The sequence below is a fragment of the Schistosoma mansoni genome, chromosome 1 (genome assembly GCF_000237925.1).
Source record: "Schistosoma mansoni strain Puerto Rico chromosome 1, complete genome".
NCBI lineage: Eukaryota > Metazoa > Platyhelminthes > Trematoda > Strigeidida > Schistosomatidae > Schistosoma > Schistosoma mansoni.
This window is the reverse complement of record NC_031495.1, coordinates 1,629,492-1,652,637: the sequence shown is the minus strand read 5'-3', so window position 1 is coordinate 1,652,637 and position 23,146 is coordinate 1,629,492. Positions and strand designations below refer to the sequence as shown.

At 41.3% G+C, this 23,146-nt stretch overlaps 2 protein-coding genes across 2 annotated transcripts in view; one reads left to right on the top strand and one right to left on the bottom strand.

Moving 5' to 3' along the window:
* Positions 1–9,463, bottom strand: part of Smp_016050 (fragile X related 2, frx2) — a gene marked incomplete at its 5' end in the record, with an annotated part of 32,660 nt that extends 23,197 nt beyond the window's left edge. Inside the window, 5 exons of the mRNA XM_018792946.1 lie at positions 605–818; positions 2,231–2,638; positions 9,235–9,291; positions 9,330–9,382; positions 9,419–9,463. Coding sequence (XP_018647507.1) covers positions 605–818; positions 2,231–2,638; positions 9,235–9,291; positions 9,330–9,382; positions 9,419–9,463 — 777 coding nt within the window. The remainder of the gene's footprint in view (positions 1–604; positions 819–2,230; positions 2,639–9,234; positions 9,292–9,329; positions 9,383–9,418) is intronic.
* Positions 9,464–22,246: 12,783 nt separating this feature from the next.
* Positions 22,247–22,734, top strand: Smp_178010 (hypothetical protein). The gene has a single exon (XM_018792945.1). The coding sequence runs from the start codon at positions 22,385–22,387 to the stop codon at positions 22,694–22,696; it is 312 nt and encodes a 103-aa protein (XP_018647506.1). The 5' UTR covers positions 22,247–22,384; the 3' UTR covers positions 22,697–22,734.
* Positions 22,735–23,146: the final 412 nt, after the last annotated feature.

Genomic DNA, 23,146 nt, shown 5'->3' with positions numbered 1-23,146 from the left:
ACCCGAACAATTGACTAACAATCTCATATTGAAAATAACATTACCTCAAGACTGTAAACATTCATGTCTTCTGAGGCATGTTGCAACCCTGCATTGATTTTTATTTAATCAAATGGAAGTGGGAGATCTGTCAACTAAAGAGGAAGTGTATGAATATTTAGCTGAAACCATTGTCTTGCGTGAAGATTTTCAGTATACTGAATGTAGTATTAACAGTGCGCAGGCAAACTGGTTACATGATGATAGAAATAACTTGCACACCCAAAACCCCGCGCACAACAATAACCTGGATTACAAATGCAATTCCAGAGAGCTAAGATGAGTGAAACTATTAAACTAACGGCGTTGAAAGTGGTACCTTTTTTAATTGGAAACCATTTTATCAGGCGTTGACATCGTAAAAAGTACTTCGAATTCTTATAAGACATCTACAAACTAAATTATGTCTCTGTTGCGTACGGTATGGAGAATTTCGCACCATTAGTAAGCTTCCATTGGTATAATAAAATCCCCGAGGTTAGGAAGCCCTGATAAGTGAAATTCAATAGATCCTCAACAGAAACAATGGACTGTATCTTACGGTGTGAGATGAATAAACACTTACCTCAAGATTTCGAATAGTTTGCCGAAGACTTCGAGTTAGGGCCCATTTTTGGCGCAACATCCTTAAATGAGTATCTTCCAACAAGGCAACATTCTTTGCTGTTACAGGGTCTGTCGTTAACACGACCAAACAGGAAGACTCATTGTCGTAGTACAGGCTTACAGGGCCACCACAATGGCGCAAAAAGTCATGGTGGACAGAAGGATCAGAAGCACTAAAAACAGAAAATTAATAATGAGCTCTGCGGCAAAGACTGATAAACTGTAAGAAAAACAGAATAGTTGATTTGAGAATGGAGTAGGAATGATACAATCACCTTAGTTATCCATTTGCATCCTGGTGACATAACATTGTTTGGGTTTGATTTTGTAGGGATCGAAGTATATAAACGATTTGAAAAGTTACTCCCCAGGTAAGAAAAGCTGTCAGATAAGCGGATCTCAAGTTTTGAAACTAGGGAGTATTATATTTTGACGACGGCGATCGTATAGAGTAGTGTGTCGTTATAATGCAACTTATAATGTAAGAGAAAACAAAACAAGACCCCTAAAGTAGCTAGCCCCGGGATGTTTTCGTACGGTTGAAGGTGAGAAGAATCCATTCTCCCTCGAAATGCTCTCATATAGTCACATGCATATGACCATTAGCAGGGAAGTCTTACTCACTGTCTTCTCGCGGTGAGGGTTTTGTTTACGAAGTCGAGAGGACAAAAGGCGAACGCTTCACGCTTCAATCAAGCTATCGGGTTCTGGAAATTCACCTAGGGAAGTTGGAAAATCTTGATTCCAAACCAATAGTGCACGGGGGCTCCTGAACCCTAAGGAAACAAATGGTCGTGAACCTATTATTAGTCACCGGTTATCATGGGACTGTCTCCTAACGTTGCTCTACTGCCTTTTGGACCAGACCTATAGGTCAAAGGCTAGGGGAGTGGCCCCCTAACAGAATCACCTGCTCCGATCTGGTAACCTGGTCAGTATTTCAACCAAAACAAAAATCAAATAAAATGTGGTGTAAAAATATCTGATACCCCTTTGACCATTGTTTATAAATAAAAAGTGGCCAAGATATAATCGGATTCAAGGATATCGTGAACTGAGCTGATAGTAACTCAAAACGTTTTTTCGGTGATTTCAGTAAAGAAACTCCCCAAGGACGCTACGAGAAGTAATGATTATAATCCCGTCTAGGAATTTTATTTCCAAGAAATTATTATGAAAAGTTTCACATAACATAGCTATCTAGCCAATACAATCAATCTACTAATGGCCACGCCACTAAATTTTGTAGGCAAAACTAGTGGACCTGCGTCACTTTTTTCAATATTAATGAAGTTAAATACTTTGTCTTTACCTGGTTACCTTATATCAAGATCCCAGCGGACACATCTTAGCGATCAAAAGTTGTTACGAATTGGAGTTTTGAGAGATAGCACGTGATAACCAGATTGAGTGCAGCTAACTTATAAATTTTAATAACCTGATTTGTGAGTTCTTTTCATTACAAAATGGTATGGAGTAAGATTCAACGTTTTCATAAAAAAGGCAAGTGCAGCAATCAAATGCAAAAAAAAGACAGAAAAACAACAGAACTGTCCTCTACCTCCATTGCTCAAAATAGACTTACAAATCTGCCAATTCTTTTGGAATTTCGATACGATGCCGGTGGATGATATCAGGTGACAGACACGGGCAATCATCACTGGGCTGACGTAGGGACTTACGACTTACGATCTCGGTGACGGTAGAAAGCTGTGTACAAAGTGAAATCTCTGAGGGCGTTGCATCGGCCGGTGGGGTTACATTTAACTTCACCACCGCGACATCATCTCGAATCTTGACAACGCGGCAAGGCCACCAAGATGGAATAGGGAGATAATTTAGCTGATCATCCAGTATGAGTTCGACTTCCGGTTTACTATTAGTTTCATCTCCCCAACGACCAGGCAGTGTAATTGTATTACTAGAGGAACTTGGAGTCTGATCAGTCGCGATAGAAAATAGGGCTTCCCCGCTTTGTCCAGGATGAACATCCCTAGAAATGCAAAAAAGAAACATACTCGACTTCCGAAAAAGCTTTTAGGACAAAGGACTATTTATTTTATTTCGTACTAGTTTAAGGTCATGTAGAACTTCTTGGATCAGCCGTTTACGCAGTTGTCTCAGTAAGCAGATAAATAAATACTAATACGCGATGGTATTTAAAACTAAAATGAACTTTGAGTACCATAAAATACATACACAAATTTTTACCTCAAACACGATTGTTTAGTAAGTCCACTATAAATCTCGACTACAGACTACGTAGAACTTATTACCTACATTCCAGTTTTTAAAATAAGACACAGAATTAGGCTGACAGTGGACAGATATCAATTGAGAAGTGTGAAAAACAACTAGCTGTTTAGGAATAGACCGGGTGATGATGTCTAATTTTAAATATGCTTACCTACTAGGAGTATCCTGTTTTCAAAAAAATTGAGTAGCCAGGTCTCCAGATCTTCATGCCATATCTTTGTTACTAGAACAAGCATTGCTCCCAAATGCCCTGGTACGGCCGAGGGTCGAGAGGGCCCCCCTCTCGAAATGCTCTCACACGGCCACGCGTATACAGCCTCCGTCAGGGAAGTCCTACTCATTGCCTTCTCGTGACAAGGATGTTGTTTACGAAATTGAGAGGACGAAAAGCGAATGTCCGGTGCCTTCACCGCGTTGGTGGACACGGAAAGTCCACCTAGGGGAGTTGGAAAACCCTGATTCCAAACCTATAGTCCACATGGGCTTCAGTATGCTAAGGGAACAAATGGCGTATGAACCAATTGTCGGTGACCGGCTGCCATGGGACTGCATCTTCTCACGATGCTCCACTGTCTTGTGGGTTACACCTTTAGATCAAAGGCTCGGGTTGTAGCCCCCTAAGAAAACCACCTGCTTCGGTTTGGGCACCTGGTCAGTCAGTCAGCTACAACGTAGGACCAGGCACATATATGCATCGGTCCAAGTTGCCATACCTCGTTAGCACAACAAGATGAACACCGGATTCATAGAAGTAATTAATTTAGTGGTGGTAGGATATAAAGAAAGGTTGTATATAAGAATATAGTATAGGAAGGAAAAATGTTATGAAGCAACTTTAATCTCAAGGTTTAAGGGAAGATAAAGAGTGTATACACCTACGCCATTGAGATCGATTTTAAGCCATGTCACCTAGAGTCTCCAACCATTGGTTACGATAGTCACGCGGACCCCAACCAAGTAGTCTGCACCTACCAACATGGCTCAGACTAGAAGTTAGTGACCTCAAGCATTGATGCCACGTTTTGGTTTGGCGGCCCCTAACTCTTTCCAACAATCGACGCGTTCCACTACTTCGCTCCCTATCCTTAGTTCAGGTGTTGACATAGGCCAGTCCTGGAGTAACAATTTACATTTGGATGGGGAGAAACGCATCCCAAACATCCTGGCATTATTACTCAGTTCTAACAGAAGACTCTGCATTTTGTCAGCATCTTCACCAAACAGGACTATGTCATCTGCGTATTCTAAGTCGCTTAGTGGAGCCCCTGGCAGGAGATCAATTCCTGAAAATTCAGTCGAAGAGAGTGTTATTTCCAGCAACAGGTCTATAATGAAGTTAAACAAAAATGGGGATAGTGGACAGCCTTGACGGACACCACTTGAGGTTGTAAAATCATATGACAGTTCGCCATAAGCTCTCACTCGACTGGTAGTGTTCGAGTAAAGAGCTTTCACAAGGTTTATGTACTTCTCAGGTACACCTTTTAATGACAGACACTGCCACAGAACCTCTCGGTCTACAGTCAAATGCTGCTTTCAAGTCAAGAAAAACTATCATTGTCGGACGCCGATAAACATGTCTGTGCTCTAAAACTTGACGAATGGTGAATATGTGGTCGATGCAGCCACGACCAGGTCTGAAGCCAGCCTGATTTTCTCGTGTTTGCAGTTCACGAGTCTTAGTTAGGCGACCGATAATTATTGAGGCTAGTATTTTAGATGCTATGTTAGTCAGACTAATCCCTCTATGGTTATCACAGGATGATTTTGGCCCCTTCTTATATATTGGGACAATGAGATTGTGACCAGTCAGATGGGATTACATCCGTCTCCCAGATTTCAGCCAGAATATTAGTCAACCTAATCGCTAAAATTGGACCACCATATTTAAAGACCTTTGGAGCCAATCCATCTGGACCAGCTGCTCTTCCTCGTTTCAGATTACTTATAGCCTTTTGAACTTCAAGTAGGGTCTGGGGGCTACTTCAATGTTCCATTCAGGTTTTCTGGGAATAGTGGGTAGTTGTGCAGTAGCTGAAGGCCAGCTGAACTGCTCCTTAAAGTGTTCCGCCCATCGTTCTAAACGTTTAGGTTGAGAGCAGATAAGGGTTCCGTCTTTTTCGGAGATTGTCTCACTTACACTTGACTTCTTAATTCCGGTTTCTTTTATTAGTCTGAATAGTTGCCTGGTGTTGCCTACAGCCGCTGCCTTTTCCATCTCTTTTGCTTTCGTTGCCCATCACTGCTCACGATCGTTCCTTAGACTTTTAGTTAACCTAGATCTAATTTCTTTATGCTCTTCGTCATGTTCAGAGCCTGATGGGATGAGTTTACGCGAATCCATCAGTGAAATAGACTTGGAAGAAATCCATTGGTTTTTCGGAACCCTATGGTTTAAATAACTAATAGATGTTACTGCTGTTTCAACAGCTGTTCGTATGTCTTTCCAAGCAGCATCTGGGTCAGTCTCGTTTACAGAACTGCCTAGATGTGAACTCAGTTGTTTCTGGAATTCGCATTTGGCTTTCTCGTCCTCCAGTTCAATCCTAATGGGTCTTCTTAGTGTAGTTTTCCTGCGTCCAGTGAGGCGCAGACAAATGCGTGCTCGTACTAAAGCGCGATCAGAGTCTAAACAGGTATTCCAGTACGAACGACAATTTTCTATCGAGCCTCTCAAACGATGACTGATGGCAATATGGTCTATTTGAGTCCATCGTTGGTTTGTAGCAGGTGGTCGCCATGTTAGACAATGTCTCTCCATATGCTTAAAATTAGTGCTTGCTAAAATTAAACGATTGTCTGAGCATAGTTGCAACAGATGACCACTATTATCTGTTCGCTGAGCCGGAATACTAAAATACCCACCTAAATGTCTTACTGTTTGATTTAAGCTGCCTAATTGTGCATTAGTCACTCGCTACGACTACTATGTCTGAGTGTTTGGCTTTTTGAAGAAGCTCAGAGAGCTTTCTGTAAAAGTCATCTTTCACTTCATTCGGACTGCAGTCAGTTGGAGCGTAGGCAGAAACGACGTGTGTCCCTATCCTTCCGAGTTCTTATGGAGCTATTTAGCCGGACAGCACACAGGCGACTGTTAACGGGGATCCATTCTAATAGTGCTTGTTCTGCCCTTGTACTAAGTGCTAAGCCTACACCTGCAAGTCATCGAGAACTAATCATAGGGTCGCCAGATACACGGAGAGTATATTTCGTAGGCTGTCCATTTTGGCGAGGTGAGGTCAAGTGAATGACCACACTGGGATCCTGTATGCGTGTTTCGGAGACACAGCATACATCGATGGTATGAGATTCTAGGGTCTTAGCCAAGAAGGCCTGTTGACCGATTTGGCATAGGGTACGTACGTTGGAGGCTCCAATGTGTAGTTTGGAGCGAGGTTTTAGTAGAATTGGAAGTGTTTCGCGCACTAGAACCGTTGGCCATGGTGACACTTGAGGAGGAAACCGAAAGAGGAAGTTTAGTACTGAAAGTCGAGGTATAAGGAATATTAGGAATCTAAGAAGGAGATTGATTATGAATACAGTAATCTTGAGTGCTACTATAGGTATGAAGGCAGTTATCACTCCCCGGTTGCCCACACCGTGGAAGGGTTCTTCTAGAGGTACCTGAAAATGAAGTTGGATTAGAAGTGATCTTAATGACCTGAGAGCGTGACCGCAGTGTTTAAGGGACAACTGCTTGAGGTCGGTCACACATGACCTTTTCGTGGGTAGTTTTTGTGTTAGCTTCGTACTTGTTGGGACCTTACCGCTGGAGACGGAAATCCGTGGGTTAAGGCGAGGTGTGCATTTTTAGGGTTGACCTTTTCTAACCCCACCCCTCCTTGTGGGAAGGCAGCATCGCTGTTGTGTTGGTTGTCTGAAGGTAACACCTTACACATCTGTGCAGTCAGCAGTACGACTTCACCTTCGGTTTGCTGCTTTTAGTCTTACCGCTCTTCACCCGCCCTGTCTGGCATGGTAGGACCTTGAGGAACGATTGTTCCAGCCAGTATAGCTTGATTGGTTTATCACGATAGGCAAGCCCCACCACCACGTCAATGTCGCAGCAACGGCCGGTCACTGGCTACCATGGGACTACATCTCTTCACGATGCTCCACTGCCTTGTGGATCAGACCTTTAGGTCGAAGGTTGCGGGTGTGACCCCTTAAGAAAATCACCTGTTTCAGTCTGGGCACCCGGGCAGTAATATAGCCCTCACACTTAAACGAAAGTACGTGATCTCTATTCACTAGTGGGGGAAAGTGACGAATAGCGACAACATCTTCACAGTGGTGTGCGAAGACAAGGTCCGGAAATGATGGGTCATAGTCCAAGTCAATATGTCGGTTTTACGATACATTGTACAAGTGCACACTAAATAATTGTTGGTAATAGGTCGCTATCAAACCCCCCACCTGAAGCTGTGAGCTCTATCCGGTTGATATCTGGTGCGTTGAAGTATCCAATGATGAGACAACATTCTGCCTTACTTCAAGAACAGACATGTCTGAAAATAGTCGTCAGCAAGACAACACAGACTACGATATATTCCTCCTATAGTCACTAACCCGTTTCTAGACATAATTGTACATGCTACCTCACATGTACCACTAACATGCGCCTCCGAATGATCGGTTGTACGCGAAAGTTATCCCTAACACATAACATGCCTCCTCTCTCGCGACTTATAACTTTATCACTTCTGATACAGATGTAACCTGCAATGATAAGAGAACAGTCCATATATACAGTGAGCCAAGTTTCTGTGACGATTATATCGGGAGTTAATTCATCCACCATCAAGCTTAGCTCGGACATTTTACTTCGAAGACTGCGGGAATTCATGTAGCACACATTCAAGGTGTTTTGGGAACCGTACGATCTACCCATACAGGTTTTGGAAGCATCGGCTTTCAAGACCAGACTACCCGAAAACGCTTAATCATAAGGTTCGTTTCGCCATTTAGCTTTCGAGTTCTTAATTCTGTAAGAGCTTTTTTCCACTTGATTCGATTCTTAAGCGGCCAATCTGGTCGAATACGGATGTTTGAATCACGAGTTTTGTGTGCGTTATTCAATGTTACGTCTCTTCCTTCAAAATTCCCGAGTACTAACTCCAAGACCCCTCTTTGTTGAGTCTCGCCTCCAACCCATTTACCGAGTCTTATTACTTTCGTGATATGTACCCCTGAAACCTCTTCAGGCAGTACATTTCTGATGACAGATTTTACTAACAGCAGACCGTGTGCGTGTCTTTTAGCAGGGTTATTGCCTTTCGACTCCTTTAGATTACAAATAATTAAACTAGGACCGTGTTTAACTTCTTTAAAAGTCGTGTTCACGGCTTTCAATCGTGATGTTAGATCCTGCCTGTTAACTGCTGGCATCTTACCGTTAGCTTTCCTTGTAACATTGTCGTGAGTCGAGAATGACTTACGGCAACGTTTGATGAGGCCAAAATTTCCCCATCCACGACAGGGCTAAATATTGTCTTACTTTCGGACTTTTCAACTAAACGGGTGCTTTCTTTGGCTATTTTTTGTTCTCTCTTAGGTTTTCGCGTTATCCATTTCCCATCAGTCGCAGCGTCCAAATTAGAACTGCTCGGGACGATAATGGTTCTAGCCGGATCATCAGCTGCTGCTATAGCAACTTAGCTACCAATATCTAATAGTGTATCACCCACTAATCGTTTCGGAGTAGAAGCTTTATTTCGTGTTGCACAGTTGGGTGTCTGGCAGGTGCCGTGACAGCACTTACGACACTGACACATTCTTCGTCATCAGTACCAATGTTACCGGTACAGCCATCGTCAATCTTTTTGTTAGCTAATACCAGAAGGCTAATTGCTTCCTGAATGAGCAATGCTTTGTTCGAACAACAAAACATACAGAGCCTATGACAGGTTTTGAGAACCTTTTTTAGGCAGTGGGACTTAAGCGGGTGAATATTTTATGGAACCACTTCTTATATTCATCACATTGCATCCCTTCTAGAGAGAATGAGCAATATGGCTGCCCACACTTGTGAGCAGAGCTGACTATCTTAAAAACTAACTAAAATGGTAGACAAAATGGGTGTGTAAGACAAATCTCAAACCTTGATCAAATAAATCAGGCCTAAGTCGACCAAGAATGATTTGGTGCTGTAAATACACAAAAGAACGATGAAAACACACAAGTACAATATTAAGTTAACTGAAATAAACTCAATTAAAGTGTGAACAGGAGTTCTGATGTGTAATTTACTATCAAAACAGTGAATTTGACTCAAAGACAAACAATACCACTGTCCTTTTTAAATAGAGATACTAATACTGCTTGAAAACTAACCTTTCAGAAGTTGGGGGTAGTCGCACATTTTTGATCGGAACCTGTTCCTCTTCATTCCTAAAGAGAGGAATGGAAAACAAATGACTTAAACTGACTTTTCCGGGTAGAAGACAATCACATTTTCGTCAACTACGTTGCGCAGGACAGCCTAAAAATGTTATAGATGTGTAAAAACACTACTCACTTTTATGTATTGATTTAAACGTCCCTTTACTTCTATCCCAATCATTTTAGGAATGAATGCACAGACCCCAAAAGTAGTTCCTCCTTCAAATTATACCGAGGCTATCTATGAAAACAAATAGTGCACTCAGTTGCAATTTCAATATACAATGTATCAGTTTCAGTTTGGAGAGGACAGGAGGCTTGATGACCTGTGTTAGTCCTGGCAATGGTGATCTCTCAGTTGATCCAACTTTCTTTTGCAAGAGTCGACGGATGGAGCCTCAACCACGTGCTGAGGTAATGGATTCCACTCGTTGATGATTCGATGGGAAAGTCAAATGGTTCAAATGGTTGTGAACGGAATAGAAGAAGCTTTCGCTTAACGGGCTTCCGTGTCTAGTAGCAGTGGATCACCAATACCTCCAGGCAAGGGCCTAGGTATATTAACGATAATAGAGAAAAAAAGAATTTGGTAAATCATAATAAGATGTTATCCTTAGTCCTTAAGAATAAGTCAAGTTTCCTCTTAAAGGACTCCTGGAAAGTCGCTTGGACTAGCTCAGTTGGCAGCGAATTCCAGCATTTGACAACTCTTACAGAGTAGAAGTTGTGTCCGCAGTCTGTTCTGCTATGTTGGGTCTCCAATTTCTGGGTGTTACCTCTTAGGTTAGTGTTGTGACTAAGAAGATGTTTAAGGGGATGACCAGAAGTGTTAAGTATACTGTAAGTCATAAGAAGGCCACCTCTAAGACGCCTGTACTCCAACGGGTAAAGGTTAAGTGTTTGGAGGCGCTCTTCATAAGGTTTGAATTTGAGTCCCCGAAATGATTTCGTGGCTCGACGTTGGATACGTTCCAGAGTGTCCTTATCCTTTTGGAGGGAGGGAGAAAATACTATGTTTCCGTACTCTAAATGGGGAAGAATAAAACTGCTGAAGATTATGTGGAAGGTTCTACCGTCAAACTGGCCTAAAATGCGCTTCAATGTTACCAGTGCATGGCTTGCTTGAAAGGCGTTTTTGTCACAGTTAGCGTACGACTTCAGGTCGTAGGGTACCAACACTCCTAAATCTTTTTCGACTTGAGAAACTTCTAGAGAGGAGTTTCCTAAGTTGTAACTATAGTCTGCAGCATGTCGCAGATGGACTACTTTACACTTTGAAGTGTTGAAGGTAAGTCCGTTGTCGTCTGCCCAACTTTGAAGTCGAGTCAGATCCTCCTGAAGTGCTAGTATATCTTTTTGGTCACGTATCTCTCTCCAAAGTTTCACATCATCAGTAAAAGGCAATAAGTCAGATGAAACCTGTTGTGGAAGATCTTTAATGTAAATCAAGAAGAGAAGAGGTCCTAGTTTTGAGCCCTGGGGGACCCCACTAGGACATTACATAGCCTGAGAGAGAATGAAGTTAACCCTGACCTTAAAATGTCGGTTTTCTAGATATGAAGCGAGCCATTCAATCAGAGGGGGTTTTATACCCAATCGTCCAAGCTTCTTGATAAGACATGCGTGGTTAACCCTATCAAAAGCTTTTGAGAAATCCAGGTAAATGACGTCAACCTTCCCCTTGCGATCAAGGATGGTTGTCCATCTGTCCACCACAGTCAGCAGGTTCGTCATGCAAGAATGACCCTTTCTGAAGCCGTGCTGTTGGGGTGAGAAGAACTTTAAGAATAATAATCGTGTATACCGTCGTATATTAGAGACTCCATAATTTTAGAAGGCATGGAGAGAAGGGCTACTGGTCGGTAGCTTGAGGGTTCACTGTGTCGACCTCATTTGAAAATTGGTGTGATGTGCTCCAGATTCCAAATTTCCGGCAGTTTGCCTCGGCTTAGCGAGTGTGAAAACATCACGCTAAGTGGTGACGCCAGAATTGAAGCTGCTCCCCTCAGTATAGCAGAATGAACTGTATTCGGACCAGGAGAAGTGCCTTTTCTTTTGTGCTGCAGTTTACGGATCACCAGGTCAGCACTCGAGTCCACTTCGGAAAGTCTTGTGCAGGTGGAGCTTTCGTCAGCATAGTCGATTTGGGTCGGCTGGAATGTCTGAGAGTATCGTTCAGCCAAAAGATTCGCGGCATCACCATCGTTATTGATCGGACCATTGGGACCTAGCAGTTGGGTTAGCGACCCCATCCCGTAGAAAAGCTAACTCGCTAAAGAAACGCTAACCAGAAAAAATAATTCAAACCATTTAAACTCTGCCCTGGGAGTTGAAGGAATAATTATGACGCCTCAAAATGAAAGCCGAAATTTTTCGGAAGTCACGAGGCCAATGCACCTTCTAACAACCAGAGCAATACTCTTTATAGGTACATAGAACGTCCGGACAATGTGGGAGACAGGGAAGACCAGTCAAATAGCATCGGAAATGAGGAGATACAACTTGGCAGTACTCGGAATCAGCGAAACCCATTGGACACGAGCTGGACAACAAAGGCTAGGTACGGGAGAGATGCTGCTGTACTCCGGTCACGAAGGGGAAAATGCTCCACACACTCAGGGAGTTGCTCTAATACTGTCCAAAGAAGCACGAAATGCACTTGTGGGATGGGAATCTCATGGACCCAGGATAATCAAAGCATCATTCAGAACAAAGAAGCAAGGGATCACAATGAACGTTATCCAATGTTATGCACCCACCAATGATAGCAACGACGATGATAAAGATCAGTTCTATGAAAGGCTGCAATCAATTATAGCGAAGTGCTCACAAAAGGACCTCACCATTCTGATGGGAGATCTAAATGCTAAAGTTGGAGTGGACAACACAGGATATGAAGATATAATTGGACGACATGGACTAGGAGAGAGAAATGAAAATGGGGAGAGACTTGCATACCTATGTGCATTCAACAAATTGGTTATAGGCGGCACAAATTTTTCCACACAAGCGCATACACAAAGCTACATGGATCTCACCGGACCAAACCACAGAGAACCAGATAGATCACATCTGTATCAACAAAAAATTCCGAAGATCAATGGAAGATGTGAGAACCCGGAGAGGAGCTGACATAGCTTCAGATCACCACCTGGTTGTGGCCAAGATGAGACTGAAGCTAAAGAAACACTGGACAACTGGACAAACAGCGCTACAAAGGTTCAATACAGCCTTCCTTCGAGATATTGACAAGCTCCATGAATTCATGATAACTCTCAACAACAGGTTTCAAGCTCTACAGGATCTACTGAAAGAACAACAAACTACTTTGGAGGACAACTGGAAAGTGATAAAAGAAGCACTAACTTCAACGTGTCAGAAGGTTCTTGGTCCTATGAAGCATCATCACAAGGAATGGATCTCTATGGGAACCCTGGACAAAATTCAAGAAAGGAAGAATAAGAAACTAGCAATTAACAACAGCCGAACACGAGCAGAGAAAGTCAAAGCACAATCACACTTGATGGCGAAACTCTGGAAGATGTAGAAACATTCACGTACCTGGGAAGCATCATTGGTAAACAAGGAGGATCGGATGAAGAGGTAGAGGCGAGGATTGGCAAAGCAAGGTCAGCATTTCTACAGTTGAAGAACATATGGAACTCAAAACAACTCTCAACTAATTTCAAAGTGAGAATCTTCAATACGAACGTCAAGATAGTCGGAGCTGAAACGTGGAGAACTACTACGTTCATCGTCAAGAAAGTACAAGTATTTATAAACAGTTGTCTACGCAAAATACTCAACATTCACTGGCCGGATACTATCAGCAACAGCGTTTTATGGGAGAGGACAAACCAGCTTCCAGCTGAAGAGGAAATTAGGAAAAGACGTTGGAAGTGGATCGGACATACATTAAGGAAATCACCAATGTGCATCACGAAGCAAGCCCTAACTTGGAATCTGGAAGGAAAGCGGAAAAGAGGAAGGCCAAAGAACACATTACGCCAGGAAATAGAAGCAGATATGAAAAGGATGAATAGCAACTGGAAAGAACTGGAAAGGAAGGCTCAGGACAGAGTTGGATGGAGAATGCTGGTGAGCGGCCTATGCTCCTCGACGAGAGGTAACAGGCGTAAGTAAGTAAGTAAGTTAGGAAACTCCAGTTTTGCTTTGTCCAGGAGAAGCTGCGTAACGGAATAAGCTTTTCGGATTGGAGACAAATTTGTCGATAAGCTTGGTCTGGTACTGAAGTCTGTCTTCTCTTATTACCTTTGTGCATATGTTCCTTATATGTTTGTATTGTCTGTACGCGCCATTGTTATCAGTTCGTTTATGTTCAGCTCAACAGTGCTTTTTGCGGCTTAGCAAACGAAGAGTGCGGCTCTTGATGATTGGAGGTTGTTTGTAACTTTTTGGGACCATTTGAGGAACTGAATGCTCAGTGGCACATGAGAGCGTGTGCAGTAATAAATCCTAATGAGCATCCACTTCAAGTTGAGGGTGAGCATCCCAATCCACCTGTTGTAGATAGTCATGTAAAGCTATTACATTCAACCATCGATAGTCAGCTGACAAGTAATTTGACCGGGGCTTGTGAAATTTTTCGGAGTGTCCTCGTGAATTTTCTGTTTTGGAAGACGAGAAAAATGATAGTATATCAGGTGCAAATTTATCACTAAGCAATTTGAAAACTTTAATCAAGTCTCCTCTAGTTCTTCGATATGACAACGGGAATAGGTCTAGCTTGGCCAGTCGAGCACCATACGAGAGCCTCACTATTCTAGGAATCAGCTTAGTTACTGTTCTCTGAACTTTCTCTAAAAGCTCACTGTCCCTTTTTAAGCAGGTGCTAGCTGCTTGTATGCAGTACTCAAGCTTAGGACGTACGAACTCTGTATACAAAATTAAAAACATTTTAGCGTCGATATGACTAAAAGCCCTACGTATTGACCATAAAGTTCTAAAACCTTTGGCGGCTATTGCGCGGCAGTGTGCAGTAGTCTTAAAGTCTTGGCTAACGATGAATCTTAAGTCATCGTGTATCTGGACAACAGGTAGCTCAGTGTTATTCATTGTGTATGTAACTGTACCTTCATGATCGATATGCATCACAATACACTTGGAAGTATTTATCGGCAACTGCCAGATTTGTGACCATTCAGATAATTTCTCCAGGTCATTTTGTAGTTCCAAGCTATCACCCTTATTTCGTATCGCCCTCCATAACTTGACATAGTCAGCAATATAGCGAGATTGGTGATGATAGTAGATGAGGAAGGTCATTCACATACAAAAGGAATAATACTGGACCCCAAACTGTACCTTGGGGCAGTTCACTAGGCACCAGCTCCTTCCGAATAACCCTTCCTAAGACTTTAACAACCACACTAGTTAGGCTAACGAGTAGGTAATTCTCAGGTTTATGTTTCGTACCTGTTTTGAAGACAGGACTTACTATGGCTTTCCTCCGGTCTTTTTTTGTAAACGACTTTGGTTACGGATAGATTAAAGCATATACTTCAGTAACATAAATCTATACCACACTTTTCCTCTCTTACAGAGGATGCGGACCTCCCTACTGAACCATGATGGAGAGTTTCTCAGCCCTCTTGGTGTAGTCCAAGCGGTGTGGGGTGCCGTAACTTTTAAGTATAAATTTCGAAAGACGACCCAAGCCGTTTCGACTGAGGACTCTGGGTCTATTGCCCAATCTACTAATGATTCTGAGTGCACGACAACTTGTGTGTTTGTTTTCCAGACGTTAGGTCTGGATTGAGCTGACCCGTGCTCGTGATTGACAGTTATATGGATGTCGGAAGTTAAAACTATATGATCACTTTTACTTAGGGGCGAGATGTAATCGAGGTTCGCAACGTCATCCTCATTGTAAGTCAATATAAGACCTAGCAAGGATGATACAGAGTCCGAGTCGTACATAGTAGCTTCTTTTACATGCTGCACTAAGGCACATGTGGTAACTGTATCAACTAGTTCCTGCTCGAAGGAATTATCTGACGGTTCAGTTCGCAGATTTTCCCACTCTAACATGGGTGCATTAAAGTCCACTAGGATTAGGCATCGATCACTTTGTGACCAAGTATTGAGACTACTTAGCAGGACCTCATTTACCTCACAGTTTGGACTGCGATAGGGCAAACCAGTCAGCAGCTCTCGTCCCTTGCATTTCAAGCAACAACTAACTAATTCACACTTCACACTCTCATGGGATACACTGTCCATAATGGCATATGGGATAGCATTCCTAATGAATAGAGCTACTCCCCCTCCTTTACGCTCTTGTATTCTATCGGCCCTTACTAATATAAAACACTCGAGATCAACTTCCCTACTATCTATAGACTGTGTCAGCCGAGTTTCCGTGACTGAGATTACACGCGGCTTTGAAGAGTCAATCTGCATTTGTTCAACCACCTCTTTTTGAATTAATCAGATGAATTGATTATATCCATAACCTCAAGTAAGCAGGTATAAAAGTTTTACTAAATCAACTTTAAATGAAATTGCCTAAAGTATTTCGACTACTGTTAAGGAGAAAATTTCACTCCTGTAAAATAACCACTCAGTTCTTCCTTGGCTTGATATTAGTACTGTGGAAGCCTACGACAGATATCACTGGTGTCGAAATCCATTAAAAATCTGTTTCAAAGTAATGTGTACTCTAAGAAACGTAATGCTAGTATATTCACACAATTTAAACCTGAGATCACAAATTGTCTTTGTGGTTCATTTTAGGATACACTATAAAATGTTGTCAAAATCTGTCACTTAAGGATAGCGTGAAAGATAGGCTAAAAAAGAACTCAGACTAAGATTAGATATCGAGGCCACTTTGAGTGCGACACGAATTCATGTAAATGATCTTCGGATCTGTTACGTATATTCTCGGAGCCTACTCAACAGGTGGTCGGATCTAGGTGTATAGATTGACTGTACTAAATCGAATGTGACCCCCGTCACGGAAACTTGGCTGACTCTGTAGATACTTGAACTTGAATTTGAAAATCTCGCAGGCGGAACTCGGAAACGTGAAGGATGAGAAGAGATTTATACATTAGAAATACTCCCCCTACCGTTATTGATGACATTTCCCACGAAAGTGGAACGTGAAAATTACTCAGTTATCTCATAAAATGCAAGTGTCATGAGCTGCTGACTGCTTTGGTTTATCGCAATCCAAACTGTTAGGTGAATTAGGTCTTACTGAAAGAACTGAACAGCAGGCCTTTTGCGGATGATATATGATCCTGGAAGACTTTAATTCAAACTGTGAGGTGAATGAGGTGTTACTAGATGAATTCAATACTTGGTCTTCAAGTGATCGATATTTGGAGATTTTAATACTCTCACGGTAGGCTAGAAAAATCTGAGGACCATGATGTCTAAAAATTCTTCCCAGCAGAAGCTAGCTGACGTGGCTATTATATAAACCTTAGTGAAAAACACCTGAAAGAAGCTACTAGGTATGACCTGAACTCTGAATCATATTTACTAGATCATATGTTGACGCATCATGAGGATGAAGTAACAAACGTCAGTCATAATCAACCCCTCGACACTACGCCAGTCTGTCATAATACCCAATGCACTTATACTAGTACATGAACCAAAAGGATAAAGGGAACGGAAGTATCCCAGAACTATGTGAACAAAGTGGTACTAGATCATAAGTAAATGATTACGATAAGGCTTAGGTATTCTCTAGTCACTTCGGCAATGCATGTAACGAAAATAACATGTTGGAATTCCCTCCAAAGCACTTCATTAGGCATTATCGTCACTTCTTTTTTTAACTCGGCCTTGTATTATAAACTTTATTCAGGTCTCTAATAACCACACTTTATATTTCTAAATCTTCCTTGTTGGAGCTTTTGTTATTTTATCTTTGTTAAAGATTTACATTTTTTATTTCTTAGATTTACTGTTGCATGTTGTCAAACCATTGCCAATAAGTTTGTGTTTGATCAAACTCAAGATCAAGCCATGGTTCAATGTATGACTAGGCCATCGACTGTCCGCCTGGGAAGGTTGCTGGAGTTTTTGCATATAGATATCTGATCCCGTCTTCTTTGGAATACTTTTATTAATTCCTAGATACTGAACATGTCGTGCCGTTGGATCCTCACTGTAATCCCCAAAGACCAACACCAGATAACCTCGAAAATAGACACTCAGCATGTATCGCAAAGAGGTTAACACTATTAGACGCGCTAACATTCACAGAAAATTGGATTGGAATAAGGACAAAACAAATATTGGTGCAGGATAATATGAATTCATTATATTTCGTGTTTTCTCGTCACCCGCTTGCAACCAAATGTGTATTAGAATTTTAGCATTGAGATATTAAATTGTGTGAAACAATTGACAGATGTGATAGTAAAGGGTTGTAGTGACAAAAGGTTATCAATGACAACCATATATGTATATGTGCAAGAAAAGGTCAGAGGTTATTAGATGTTAGAATCAAGGGAACATAAAGGGTGGGTGGTGTAATAATTGAGTGAAGTTCAGAGACAGAGAAGAGAAATTTTGGGATAATTCTAGAGGTAATAAAGGATTCATGGAATTTGTTATAACGTGTTTAAGTGCCAAATTTTATATCGATTGCCTGCGTGCCCTATTAATATATGAACGTGCTGATTCCCGCCAGTGAGAGAGGAGCGAATTATCGATTGGAGCTTTGATACACAAAAGCCGTACGAGCAGTATTGATTACTTGTCACTCCTCCTTTCTGCCTAGCCCAGCCAGTTAAGTCCAGAACACCAATAGCAGCCTCGGCAATAAGACTCATTATTCACAAACATACTGGGTTTATATACAAACCAAACAGACCACATCGTACCAAAAAATAGAAAATAAAATCTGTACAATAATTTGCCAAATGTGGCTGTTAATAGGGGGAAAGTAATCAATAAACTGATGATAACTCAAGAATCATATGATAATAGGTCAAAGGTCAAAATAAAGCTAATGATACAACAATTATACAATAGGAAATATACATATTGCATTGTTCCATAAATAGTCCTCAAAAGTTATCATTCATAATTCACCAGGGGATATAACAGAATTAAAAACAAGTAAGATGGATTGAGTAATAATTGAATAGAATTTTAAAAGTTCACATAACTTAAGAGAATCAAGTGAGCGGAAATGTGTGAGTGAAAGGGTGGTTTAAGAACTGGGTAATGGAAGAGGAATATAATACAAAACCAAATATTAACCAAAATAAAACTAATGACCAAGAAAAAAGAACACAAATTATTTGGATTACCAGGGTAGTAATAAGTTTATTAATGTTTCTTTTTGAATACATAGATCCGGTTTAGGTTTTTCATCGCGATTGCCTCAGCAAATCGGAGAGCAGCCGTACTTCTTCGTCTGCTAATAATTTTAAAAGCATGAGAGATTTCAATGGTATGCACGGTGTAAAGTAAATGCCGAGTTATCTCACTGTTGAGAGCCCTGGTCCCCCGCAGCCTCATTTTCTTTGGAACATGCTCAGAAATGCGAACACGTACTCTTCTCTAGGTTCTTCCAATTAATTTACTTCGGCATGTACATGTAAATTGGTAAAAGCAGTTGGAGCTACTGAGGAAAGAGGACTTGTCGATTTTAGTTTGTCTGAGTGAGCAGTTCGTTTCCCACACCATCGTCAGTTTTGCTGGTGAGTAGGTCACTTTCAATGCGAACTTAATTCTGTGATTAATTATTCCAGTAATTTCATCTCCTTTGAAGTGTAAGTATAAGAAACAAGTTTCCTTTTTCACACTGTCATGCTTTAGCTGAGGGTTGGTGTTTGCATATTTATGGATGAATTTCGTCGGATATGCATTTTTACGTAGGCACTTAGTGACTAGAGCAATTTCTTCTTCCAGAAATTCATTTGAGATTTCACGTGCGTGGTCAAAAAGGGTTCGTACAATACCCTTTTTGTAACTCATTGGATAGAAACTGTAATAATTGAGATATAATCTACTCCAGGTGTTTTTGCGATGAATGTGTCTTTGCAATGTACTGGCAGATGTTAGTCTGATTCCGATATCTACGAAGTGGAATTTACCTTCAACTTCATGTTCCTTAGTAAATTCTATATCCTTGTGTGCTTCATTAAACAAACTGAGTAGGTTCATGGAGTGCTTGTGATTGTTGCAAACAAGAAATGTGTCCTCAATGTATCTACAGTAGAGTGTGGTACCATCGATTGAGTGCTTAAGCTTCTTCTGTTCAAGGTTTCCCACAAATGTGTAGGCCAGAATTAGGCCCAAAGGGCTGCCTATGGCTACTCCACGAGTTTGACGGTACAATACATTGTTGAATTTAAATTGTATGTTCTTTGTACGCAAAAACAGGAGCTGTTTAAATTCATGGATTGGTAAGGGTAGAAGTTCAGAATACTCACATATAATCACCGCCTTTCCATCCGAGGGGATACTTGTGAATAGCGATGAGACGTCAAATGAGACCATGAATTTATCAGAAAAATTTATATTATCAAGTTTTTGTACAAATTCAAAACTATCTTTCAGACTTTTGGGTGCTAGTTTCTTGCGGATTGGTTCCAAGCACCTTGTCAGTCAGCGGGTGAGTTTATGAAAGGGTGACTGGGTCAAAGATATTATTGGTGTTATCGGAATATCGGTTTTGTTTATTTTGGGTAGGCCGCATAGGTATGATAATTGTGATCCTTTTGGTTTGAGTTCGTTTTGGTATGACCTTGCACTGTAGTCCATCGTATGAGTTCTGGATAATGTTCACAATCTTCTTAGGAACTCCATAATGTTCTCCTGTCCACGCTGTCAAACGCCTTCTCATATTCAATGAAGTTGACGTATAGTGATGAGTTCAACTCAACTGATTGTTCAACGATGATCCGTAGTGTCACAATTTGGTCTGTGCACGACCGATCCTTACGGAATCCAGCCTGTTGACCTCGAAGTTGGGCGTCTACTGCGTCTTTCATCCGGTTCTGCAACACTCTTAAAAACTTTTCCTCGTACTGACAACAAATGGATGCCTCTGCAGCTTTCACATTTGCTCAGATCTTTCTTTGGTATCTTGATGAGGTATCCTTCTTTCCAGTCTGTTGGCATTTGTTTCTCTAACCAAATCCTCTTAAATAGAAGGTGAAGCATGTTTGCAGTTACTTCAATGTCTGACTTCAGTGCTTCATCCGGTATACTTTCAGGTTCTGCCGCCTTCCCACATACTGCAATAGTATAATAACTAGAGTATCAGATAGTTGTTGGTCAAACAAACTTTTGAAATCAAAACTCCAGAGACTACTATTACAATTAACACCATGTAGGAATATATATTTGAATAGGGATTTATAATATAATCAGCAGCTCTGATTCGTTAACGGTACAAACTGATGCTATTTCAGAAGCACCTTATACAATAAGTATGAATATAAACAATTTGTCCGTTGCAAATGAGAACATTGAGTCTGTACAATTGTGATCAATTTCGTTATTAAGATGGCTCCAATAATAAACCTAATCCTAAGATTCTAGACTTCTCATGATGTAGCTGCCTAATCTGTAAGATCCTGCGTTTCAGTCAGTCATTCACAACGTAGGACTTCGTACATACGTACATCAGTTCGAGTTGCCATACCACATTAACACAGAGATGCAGTTGTCGATTCAAATCCCATAGTGGTAGAAGTAGTAAGATTATAAGAATTTGAAGATGTTATTCAAGGAGTATAATACGGTGAAATAAATTTGAAAAGAGAGAAAGGATAGGGACATGAGGAATTCAAAAGATTAGAATTTGGCAGAACACAAAGAGTAGATGCACCTTCGCCATTGCAAACAATTTTGAGCCATGTCATTCAAGATCTCTATCGATTAATATCATCTCGCGGATCCCAACCAGCTAATCTACACCTACGAACATGGCTCGATCCACTCGTCAGTGACTTCATGGATTTGTGCCATGTTTTGGTCTGGCCGCCCCTAGCTTTCTTCCAACCTACTCCTACAACGTAAAACAGCACGGCGGAGTAGTCGGTGTTTGTGCGTACGTACCACGTGTCCCAGCCATCTCAACCGATCAACTTCCATTACTTCATCAAACGACTTGCCATACTACCCTATTACCCGTTTCCTAACAACTGCATTACTTACCCGGTGGTCCCAGGATATACGAGCAATGCTTCGAAGACACCTATGATCGAATACTAGTAGCCTACGAATATCATCTACTCTTATCGGCCATGTTTCACAGCCATAAAATAGGACGGAATGAACTACTGCGCAGTAAACTCGTCCTTTGGTTGGTAGACGGATATCTCGCCTACGCCATAAATGACGCAAGTTGGCGAAAGCTAGACGAGCCTTCTGTATCCATGCTGAGATTTCGTCACGCACAAGACCACAAGAGCTGATGAGACTCTAAGATAAGTGAAGCGGTCAACACACTCAATTACTTCACTCCCTTTCATTAGTTTAGATGCTGATGCAACCCAATCCTGAAGTAACATTTTGCACTTCGAGGGGGAGAATCGCATCCCGAACATGCCTGCATTGTTGTTTATAGTGGTCAGAAGACTCTGCATCTTGTTAGCGTCTTCACCAAATAGAACTATGTCGTCGGCGTATTCTAAGTCAACAAGTGAATCTCATGGTAGAAGTTCAACCCCTCTGAATCGGGATGATGAAAGTGTTATCTCCAAAAGCATGTCAACGACAAAGTTAAACAAGAATGGGGAGAGTAGACAGCCCTGACAAACACCACTTGAGGTAACCAATTCTGATGACAGTTCGCCATAGGCTCTAACTCGACCAGTTGTGTTCCAGTAGAGAGCCTTTATAAGATTAATGTACTGTAAGATCCAAACCTAAATTCCAATAGGTCTGGATGTGGTCGAATAACCGTTAGATAGCTTTAGACACTCGTGTCTCAGTTCAAATCAAAACAAGGTATATATTTGACACGGTTCCGTAATTCGTTATATATACAAATGTACAAATTTACCTAAACGAATATTATCACCCAGTTATTCAACCAACAATTGATACCAAAATATTCAATCTAAATTACGATAAATAGCAAGGTGATAAGAAATATATGAAAAATTACCAAAAACACCAAAGAATAAGCGTTATTCTATCCTTTCTGGATAGATCAAGGGAGATTCCGTTTGAGCGGTTATTTTATAACACCAAGTGTTTCAATTTCTGGAAAAGTGCTCCAAATACAACCAAAAATGCACGATCCCAGTCAAGTTCAAACCGCACAATCAAAAAGCGAGCAGCCAATATGGCAGATACCAGAATAATAGCAATTAAAACAAACTATATACAGCTCAGTAAAGAACATGGAGACTCAATAAAAAACGATAGTAAAACCAAGAAAATTGAACGTTACAGTCTTAATTAGCATAATAAATGTTAACAGCATATACAAATAAAGAAAACGTAAGGAAGAAATCACAAGTGTATGCATGGAGGGATTTTCACTTGCAAAATGGATCCAACACCGGCCCCCAAAATCCCTCCATACTGCACAAGCTATTCTGATGTCTTTTTTGCCATGGTTCACCTAATCGCTTTCCTGGGGATCGTGGGTAACTGAAGTGTGGCTGAAGGCCAGTTGAACTGATCCCTAAAGTGTTCTGCCCATCAATCCAATCTCCCGGATTGAGAATGAATGATATGTTCATCTTTTTCCGAGACAGTTTCACTGATATTTGGGTTCCTAATACCGGTTTCTTTAACAAGTCTGAATAGCTGTCTGCTGTTACCTATTGCCGCTGCCTTTTCCATCTCTCTTGCTTTCGCTACCCGCCACTGTTCACGATCATTGTGTAGGCTGCTTATTAGCCTGCGC

Coding starts and splice junctions, on each gene's coding strand:
- Smp_178010 (XM_018792945.1), top strand. CDS start 22,385: ATGAAAAATTACCAAAAACACCAAAGAATAAGCGTTATTCTATCCTTT.